This window comes from Suillus plorans (genome assembly GCF_016647745.1).
Source record: "Suillus plorans strain S12 chromosome Unknown HD556scaffold_67, whole genome shotgun sequence".
NCBI lineage: Eukaryota > Fungi > Basidiomycota > Agaricomycetes > Boletales > Suillaceae > Suillus > Suillus plorans.
This window is the reverse complement of record NW_024537451.1, coordinates 23,780-33,749: the sequence shown is the minus strand read 5'-3', so window position 1 is coordinate 33,749 and position 9,970 is coordinate 23,780. Positions and strand designations below refer to the sequence as shown.

Below are 9,970 nucleotides of genomic sequence, written 5' to 3'. Positions count from 1 at the left end.
ATAATGGGGTTTGTTTAGCGCAACGGGAGTATTTTACGTAAACTTCGTTGATGTCATTTTAAATATAACACTAGAAAGGGCCGAGCTTCGCCGGCAGCAACCTTGTTCTACATGGCTTCAAACGTTCAAGCTTCAAGCTTCAAGCTTAAGCTTAAGCTTAAGTTGTGTATTTATAATTTTTTTAGCCTAGGAACAAATGGAATGCATGTGGTTATGATTCCTTAATTGTTGTGGAACACCACAGCCACAATTGTCAGTTGAGAGTGACCTTGTATGAACAAGGTGACTATGCATAAGTGTCGCTAGTTGTTTCAAAGTTCGAACTAGTCAACCTCACTGCTTCTTGTTGCTGTGAGCTTGGTTGCCGGCATAAATGGGATTAGCCTACTCACCTCTAAATTGCATGGCAATTTGGTGTGTGATGTGCACACTTTGAGTGTCCCTGTATGATAGATGCTTTTATAGTGAGTTGAGGTGAGTGCTGTAGAGACTCGCGCCTCTCAATGCCGGATATGCGGCCTTCTTACCCATTTAATTCCCTACCTGTATCAGCTCACATCCTAAGGACCAGTCATTCGCGCTCTCGCGCGCACACCCTACGTACGCGCCTCACTCGCACATCGCACACGCACGCGCGCTCCATAGGCCTTTGCGCTCCTACCGTCCGTCCCTCTGTCCTTTGTCCTTGCTGATTTACTGGTGCGTTATTTTTATCTCTCTCATTGAATTAACGAACCTTCGGTCCGACCTCCGCGCTTACATACAGAGAGTCTATTTTGACTTAGAATATAATTAGAAGTTGATATGGTTACTCGGTTCGGGAGTGCGCTCGGAAGCGCGCCGCATAGCGTAATCTCCCTTCTTAAATAAAGGGAGGATTCCTTCGGTTCTGGTACTTACTTTCCCCTTATCTTGATATACTGCAAAGTGTATAGTTCTCCCTCCAATACTAGAAATCTGATTATACTCCTCCACTGTTTGACACCTGTGCCCTTGCTACTCTCTTAAGGACTCCTCTCCTTCATCGTTCAAGCGCGCGCCCGCTTACGCGCGTACCCTCCACATCTCTCGCTCACGCGCGCATCTCGCGCGCCTTCGCATCGCCTACGCGCGCCTTCACGCGCGTTACTTTCCCGCGTCTACCAGTGCCCGTCTAGTTGACAGAGTTTCCCTCCACCTTATTCGCGAGGAACTTCTCTCAGTAGCTGTCCTTTGGGTCGAGTTGTATTCTCGTATCCAGGTCTTGCTGTAGAGCCCCCTTTCTTTTAGTGTTTTCACCCACAGTCAAGATTCCTCACCTTCAGCGGCTTTTGCTTTACCAGTCATCTTGATGATGTGTTTTGCTTGAGCTGCAAGAGCTTCATTGAGCTGCATGGCAGGCAGTGGTTGGGTGATGAAAATTTGCAAGGCTGGAGTCATCATGCTGGTAATGTATTATAGCAGCATATATTTGATTGTTTAAAGTCTGACTGTTTGTAACTGTACAGTACTGCTGTTTGTAGTTAGGTTGATATGATATTATTTGTTGCAAGGCACTCTGTTTCGATCGAAACCCGGTGCAAGGGTACAGGTATGGGTATGGGTATTGCAATACCAAACCTGTACCCGTACCCCAGAGGTACCCACACCCCACACCTGCACAGGTATACCCATACCTGTGCAGTTCCCTATGTGTACATCGGTAGCTACCTAGAAGAGAATGTATTCTAATAGTAATGTTAGCTTGTGTACGAAGGAATGAAAACATAAGGCTCACATCTCAGTCTTGGTAAAAGGACTGAGATGTTTCTATGATGCAAACATTCTTTTAACATAAGGTAAAATAGTAAAAATCAGAGAGAGGAGATATCATTCTGAAACATACAGAGATGTGAGCCTTGGCAGATGTCATACCTAGGTACATCGAATATGCTTGTACCTCTCATTCCTAGTCCAATGCTCCCGATTCTCCTGATTGCAACACTCCCCCTCGAGTGGATTTGTCTAGGGCCATGAGAAGCCGAAGCTTCTGGTGACGAGGGTGAGTCAATGGCTTTGTGAATATGTCCACAAGGTTGTCTTCCATAGGACAGTACTGTGGGGCGAAGGTGCCATTCTTGACGTGGGTGCAAACGAAATGATAGTGCAAGTCGATATGCTTAATGTGCGATTGGAACTTGTTGTTCGAAGCTAACGTGATTGCCACTTGGTTGTCGCATTGGATGGGAGTGGGGAGGTCAACGATCTGGTAGAGTTCATCAAGTAACAGCTGTAAGTACAAGACTTCTCGAGCAATGGAGGTGAGTGCAATGTACTCTGCCTCAGTCGTTGACAAGGCGATGATGGGCTGTTTCCAAGTGCTCCAGGCCACAGGTCTGCCATTTAGCATTATGACGTAGCCTGACATTGAGTGGTGGGGCTGCAAGGCCCAATCAGCATCCACATAGGCTCCTAGCCTTTCATCCATATTACTGAAGGTGAGTGCCATGTCCATTGTACCTTTGAGGTAGTGAATGACACATTTGGCAGCGTCCCAGTGTGCTTGTCCCAGATTTCGCATGAACTGTGAGAGGGTGGCTACGGCAAAGGCAACGTCGGGACGGGTGCTCGTTGCAGTGTACATGAGGGAGCCTATGGCCTTCTGATATGGTATGTCTTGCATGTCTTCAAGTTGTGCATGTGTAGCTGGGCACTGGGTGTCTGAGAGTAGGGTAGGAGTTTCTATGGGCATCTGACAGGTCTTGGCATCTTGCATTCAAAAACACTCTAACACAGTGTCAACATAGGCATGTTAGGAGAGGGTAAGAGTTTGTGCAACTCAGTCACAGTCGACTTTGAGTCTGAGCAGCTAGTTCAAGTTGTCCAAGTCTGTAATATCGAAGTACTTGGTGAGTTGGCTCTTGAACTCGGTGATGTGGCATAAGTGCCGTGATGTGACAGCCATGTTGTCTATGGACACAGTGATGACCATCTGCTCATCGTCTGAGTGACGGTAAAAGACTGCCTGGTCGACCTGTGAGCGTGAATATCCCAACTTCCCAAAAACTGATACCAGTTCCTCAGACCACTCATACATTGACAAACACACTCAATGGCAGGTCCAATGCTTTCAATTGTGTGCACTTGACCACGGGCAGACATAACTCCCCACTGCGAATGTCGCTTTTTCAAGAGGCTCAGTCTGATAATTCAAACGTCAGAAGCTCTGTTTGAAGGTATGTTTAAGTAGCTATGACTCATGATATATTGAACTTGCTAGTCTCCTGGTGTGTCCAAAGATGAGAGATGATCTCTTGATTGCTGTAACCATTGGCAACATACTGCTCTACAAGCAGTCTTAAAATTGCATCTGGAGCTGCAAAGTAATTAGCGCCAGTGTGATTGAGTTAACTGAACCCAGTTTCAAATGCACTTACGACTAACAACACCTCTCCCATTTTTGCCTTGCAGGTTGGGCATTAGAGCAAGCCTTGAAGCACCAGCCTGCATCAGTGGTTCAATGAGAAGATATATTGATACAATGAACCATGGATTCACAACTTACAACCCCCTCTGGACCACTGAGGAATTTAGATTGAAATTTAGATTGCCATTCTGTACAAAATCGCTCTAGTAGAATATAACTAGGGATATACACGAAGAAACAATATTACTGAAACCAAACAGCAATCAGACATTGAAAATCTGTCTGGCATCTCAGGAAGTCGAACTGTAACCAAACATCCACCATATAAAGCTTTGTAAAATTATTATAACTGTCGCTAAATTAGTGCGCGCAAGTGAGATATGGTGGGGTATGAAGGGCTGCACTGGACAAAAATACGAAAATTGGTTTTCACAAAACTTGTGACAGATTCTGAGTTTCTCTTGTTTCAAAATAACAAATCAAACAAATTTAGTTGTTGATTTTCTGATTTCGAAGTCTCTTGTTTACATTTGGCTGCATTTGGAAACAGATGACTGTGGTGCGCACACATGTACAACTTAACCGCTGTTAGGCATGGATGAACATGAACCTGAAGTCCTAGAGCAAATTCCACCACCTCTCGAGACCATATGGCAAGGTTATGATGGGCTTGGTCACCACACTCACATTGTTCTTTAATGCCACCAAGCGGGAGTGTTGTTTATTAGCATAGTAGAACAGGTGCCATCACATCAGGAAATCAACCCTAAGTTGATATGACCAGATATGATTAGTAATCAAACAACATTATTACATCTTATGTTTTAGCCTTAAATATTATTACCATAGTGTCCCACACATCCAACATATGATATATCTGTGCCATAAAATTATCGCTTTGATGCGTGTCTTGGAAGTGTACAACAGCATGATGCCGGCTTTATAAATCATTGTCGTGGTCTCCCACACATCCAACATATGATATGTCTGTGCCAGAAAATTATCGCTTTGATGCGTGTCTTGGAAGTATACAACAGCGTGATGCCAGCTTTATAAATCATTGTCGTGGTCTCCCACACATCCAACATATGATATGGCTGTGCCAGAAAATTATCGCTTTGATGCGTGTCTTGGAAGTATACAACAGCGTGATGCCAGCTTTATAAATCATTGTCGTGGTCTCCCACACATCCAACATATGATATGGCTGTGCCAGAAAATTATCGCTTTGATGCGTGTCTTGGAAGCAGTCAACAGTGTGATAATTAACCCACCCATGTATTGTAATTGAATGGTTGCAGATCATCACATTTTCAGTTGACTTATATTGCATCATGGCATTTTTTAAATAATGAGATATATCCTGTCTGAATTGTATAGAAGCTGCTAAAACTATGGTTGTGACTGGTTGCTTGCACCTGCCTGTCTGGCCATCACCAGCATGCCTAGCATCTACAAATATTGATAAGCATGGACTACTTTGGACTAAGTGTGCCAATACACCAATGGTGCTAAGTGATTACAGAACAGTACCATACTACTGGTGTCGCATATAAGCCAAGCGGGCCATATCTTACTCAGGGGTATATGGTGCTCTATATTTCAGTGACAGCCTAATAAGGAACAAGCAGTTGAGCACTACTATCATGACCATCGTATAAACGAGATAAATAATTTAAGAGTGAGTTTTACGTGCTTCGCACCAAGATTTGTGCAAATCCGGAAGGGAAGACATGATAGTGAGCGACAGGTTATGGCAGTCTATAATTTACAACCACAAGGATGCTGGATACAATTGTGTCAAATTCCATACGAGTCAAACAAGGCCATACAAAAAACAAGGTCGGAGCAAATGAGTAGGAAACAAGCTAATGTGAAGGATGATAAGAGGGGCGGAGGAGGGGTAACCTTAGAGCAAGTGAGTAAGCGTGACTCGAATATATATTTGCGTCGGATGTGCTACCTGTCCAAAGCGCGGTAGTATAGTAAATGTTAATTGATAAATAAAGTTGATGGAAAGGGCAGCAAGAATAACACAAACCAAGGGCAACGTACAACAACAAAAACACCTACACAGAAGTGAAAATTATTAACAAACTTTGACTTTGGAAGGGAAACACCTACCTGTACAAATGGTGCTACAACAACGCGAGTGTCACAGAAGTCCAGAGGCACTGGAAGATAAAGATGAGGTCGAGTGCCAGTCATCAAACCAATCATCGACATGATCAGGTGGACGTGATTCCAATGTCGTAGCACTTCCAGCAGACGTGCCTTCTGCGAGCCAACAGTTACATTAGTTGAGAAAACTGGAAGCAGAAATTTCATCAGGCCCACCAACAGCAATGCGTGCTATGGCTTCAGCAAACATATCGACTTCAGCCTGTGCGCGCTGCTTCTTTAAGTACATGATACGGAACTCCGACTTGAGCTTGTCCAACATTTTGGACTCTGCTTTGAAGCTGCCGCAATTGTCGGTGTGTACCAAAGACTTGTTGGTTTCTGCAACAGATGCACTCACGTATGCACGATACGCCACATCATCAACGAAACCCTTCAAATAACTCGGTAGATAAAGAAATTGATCACCGGGCTGAATAATGTCAGAACACCGTGTCCTTCTTAGTGTCAGACGCACTCACCTGGAAGAGGTTTTCATGTAGATTTATATGTTGTGGGGAATCATGCGGTGTTCGGCGGGCATTGTTACTAACTTCTTTAGTGTCGTGCAAATGTGATGACGCCAGAAGCGACGCCTTGCGACATGCGGAGAGCCACGCCATGCATTTGTATCGAGTAGCCGGGAAGCAGTCGAAATTGGACGGGCTGAGTTCCTGGAATGATCCAACAGCATCCACGGACAGCGTCTTTGGAGTAAGACACGATGTAGCTAGGAATAAATTTGATTTTTTTTATCGTGCAGCGGCCTTTAAACAGAATGACTTATGTGATTTGGTTGCATGAGTTGTAGTGTTCAGCTTTTCGCACAAGTTGGCCATAGCTTTACTGAACAACGAAACCTCCATTTGTGCTCTATACATCCTCTCCTCCATCAAGCATCGCCCTCTTTGCACTGGGAGTACCGTCATATTCTGTTCTTCTTGCTGAAGTTGTGCTTGCGTGGCGATCTCCATGAGGCTCATGTCAAGGAGCGATATAAGGTCATGCGGGTCGACCGATCCAAACAGCACGGAAGCTGTGGTAAGTAGGAAGTCTGGAAGCTGAATATAAGGTTATGAGAGGCCAATACTTAAAACTGTGTAAACACTAACATTTTCGGTCCCTTGTTTCTGGAGCCAAGTTCTTAGGGCGATCTCAGTGTATCCGATTTCAAGCAGGTGGGTATTCAAAGGTGACTGGAAAAAAAGAAAAGTTGAAGTGATATTTGACATGTTGAAAGTTTGTAAGGGAGCAAAAGGCTCGAGGGATATTCACACGATCGTTGAATACTTATACATACTATAATACGGCGCGATAGTGCACTTCGACCTTGTCCTAGTTTGGACACGATGGCACACTATGATGCCGTGCCATGTCAGGGCGATCAACCGAAGAATGAAATTACATAATCACCTATTTGAAAATCGACAGGTCGGAGAAATCCTTGACTATATCGAAAGCGCATCAGAAAAATAGTGGGCAGTGCAATAAAAACATACTTTGTTTTGATATTGCGAAAGCAGTCGTACACCTCATTCGGCGAAGTGTAAATAGGCCTTAGGTGTACAATCACACCCACCGGCAAGAGCTCATGGTCACGGTAATGACTTTCAGCATTTGGGACATCCGCAACTGCTGGTTATCAAAGGGGATAAATATCACACACACCCGGCATGAAAAACAACCTACTGCATACTAACTAATGCGTCATCTGCGATGAGCCAGACGGCTACGCATGGCTTGTAAGTACTGTCTTGACGCCAAGTCCCATGGCACTGAGTTGGTCAGAATTCACAGGATAGCATTTGATGGTCTTCGTCCAAGCCAAAAAGCCAGTGTCTAGTAAGTCAACATAAAAGCCGCTGATAAAGCGCATGAGCAACAAATTCTGCACGACAAATAACTCAACTCACTCGACTTCATCAATGGGTTGGTATAGATGCTCAAGAAAAGCAGGTGGGTTGTTGATGGAAATAGTCCTCGCGAAGGGGCTCTGCCATTCCAGAGCATCAGTTTTGGCGCTTGCTCGCATCTTCATGAGAACAGCGGACTTCACGATTGCCCTGTGAAAAAAAAAATTAAATGAATCGACGTGATGCATGTCTGATTAAAGCACGTACTGCTCAGCACTAGTCCTTATTCCTGGTTGTGGGCTAAGTGATTGTTCCATCCGGAGGAGCCACTGCGTCATGTCTGAGGAAGCCCATCAGAAATGTACGCATCAACAGCGTGATACGTACAGCCTTGTTGCTCTCCTCCAAGCATCGCTTTGGACGCTTAGTAGCACATTCCACCGCTACCTTTGTTAGCTTGCTATCAATGATAGCAGGCAAGAACTCTTCTTCAAGAGTGCAGATACATCAAAGCGCGGCGTGAGCCAAGACTAGAGTTCCTCTCGCGTTTGCTTGGGCCAGTGTTCGATCCCTATGATGAAGCCATTAGATGTAAATATGATGGTATAGAGCAGGAAGAATAACACGCAACAGTCCAGTCAATATATCAGCCGCAGCCGCCTGCTTGAACTTATCCGCATCGATCATCAATGACTCGACAATTGGAAGAATTGAATGCATGTGATCGCCGTTGAACAACTTCGCTGCAGCAGGGTCAGCAACGAATTCATGGATGGAAAAGTGAACGACGAGGACCTAGATTAATCATAAAAATCACATTCTCTGCGTGAAGGATCAACGTGCATGCGCACTCGTTAATAGGTATACAATCAGGCTGATGATCATCGAACTCAGAGACTGATACAACCTACGTCAAGACCTAAATTTGCGCGAGATTTTTCCAGGTTGCGATATTTACCAATGCCGCTATATCAAAGTTTTCAGGCGATCTGCAAATCTGGTTGATGAGTGCCTGTTATGAGAAACCAAATATAAAAACATACAAAATGGCGAGGTTCAAGCACCTCAGGTACTACAGGGAAATTTTCCTTCAGCCGAAGAAGTGCTTCGCGCGCTGTAGTAGGGCATCCTGTGAATGGAGCCGAATTTGGATGCGGGAGGGCTTCCACTGAATTTGTTGGAGATCTGCGAATTCATCATAACAAGCACCATCACCTCAGAAAGAAGGGAACACGTATCTGATGTGCTCAGCTCTGGGTTTCGTACTTACGATGGCAGACTGCATTTCCTCCACTTGAGTCATCCGGGAACAAAGTCCTGACATCAAGTGAGTGCTAGCTAATAGTGAGATAAGCAGCATGAACTTACCAGACTCCGAGTTAGACGTGAGTAACATCAAAATGAACTGAAGTATTAACGAAACCTCTCATAGCGCCTTTGTACGATCTAACAAGCCTCTGACGCGAGTCTCTTAGCCTCTATCTTCCGATCAAAGACTTGCGGAGGAACGATAACACGAGGTGATGAGGAGAATTTGATGACATCCAGGTAGGGAACATCGATTTCTGTGGCGAGGGAGCGAACGGTGGAGCAGCGGGTGGTATTGGGCGGTACCACGAAGAGCCTCTATGCGAGAGTCAGAACAACAATAGTTGTTACAATAACATGTAACCGAGAACCCCTCCTACGGAGGTCATCATGACCTTAGCCCCTATCCCACCATATGCACCGTCTTGGAAGACTTACCGACTCAACGGAGACTCGTAGAGACGCCTAGAACGGCCTGGATGCCGTTAGATGACCTAGACCAGCCTAGGCTACATCTGATCGGACCTAGATGGTCCTCAACCCGGATCATGAGGAAGCTCTGCCTCATGGTCAGAAGAAGAAGCATGCGCAGTTAGAAGCTCTGCCTAATGGTCAGAAGAAGCCGCATGTGAACAGATAAGAGAGGCATGGTAAGCCTCATGTATAGATAAGCAACCGCATGGCATCAGATAAGATGCCCTTATATAGACATACTAACATCTACCTACCAAACGTAGTATTGGTCTGTGCACACGGATGACAGTATATAGAGCAGACAGAATCATGTATATTCCCTACTTGATTCTACTAGGTTTTAACCAGAACTTCCTCTGAAAGACAGTCCCAGTCCTTCAGTCTAAGCCGCACCTTAAGGAAAGCCGACGCTACCTTAAGTGGAACCCCCGAACCTCTCATTCGAGAGAAGATCCCCGTCTCTCCAATAGCGAGCCCGCTATCAGATTAGGCAATCCGCCTAAGGAGAGCTCGAACTATCCTAGTCCGTAACAAAAGAATCAAGTCTCACATTCCCGGCCCTGCTCATCACGCACCGCCGTTGAATCGATACCGACCGCACCGCTGAGACAAGCGTAGACCTCTACTCTCGTGACCAAATCGCCGAGACCGGCGTAAAGCTATCCACAAATTGTCAAGACAGACGTACGAAGCTTTGAATCCTTAAGCCCATCACTGTCCCTTCGTACTACTCCCTCTACCATGAACGCACCGACACAGATCATGATGATCAGAAGAAATACCGACGCCG

The 9,970-nt window shown here is 45.2% G+C and overlaps 1 protein-coding gene across 1 annotated transcript; it reads right to left on the bottom strand.

Annotated features, from left to right (window-relative positions):
• Positions 1-7,266: 7,266 nt before the first annotated feature.
• HD556DRAFT_1496793 (uncharacterized protein) lies at positions 7,267-8,794 on the bottom strand (the record flags this gene model as incomplete). Its single annotated transcript, XM_041308897.1, has 10 exons — positions 7,267-7,407; positions 7,459-7,608; positions 7,666-7,727; positions 7,786-7,858; positions 7,905-7,969; positions 8,023-8,193; positions 8,357-8,410; positions 8,442-8,566; positions 8,665-8,715; positions 8,767-8,794. The coding sequence occupies 10 exons, from the start codon at positions 8,792-8,794 to the stop codon at positions 7,275-7,277; spliced, it is 912 nt and encodes a 303-aa protein (XP_041155728.1). The 3' UTR covers positions 7,267-7,274.
• Positions 8,795-9,970: the final 1,176 nt, after the last annotated feature.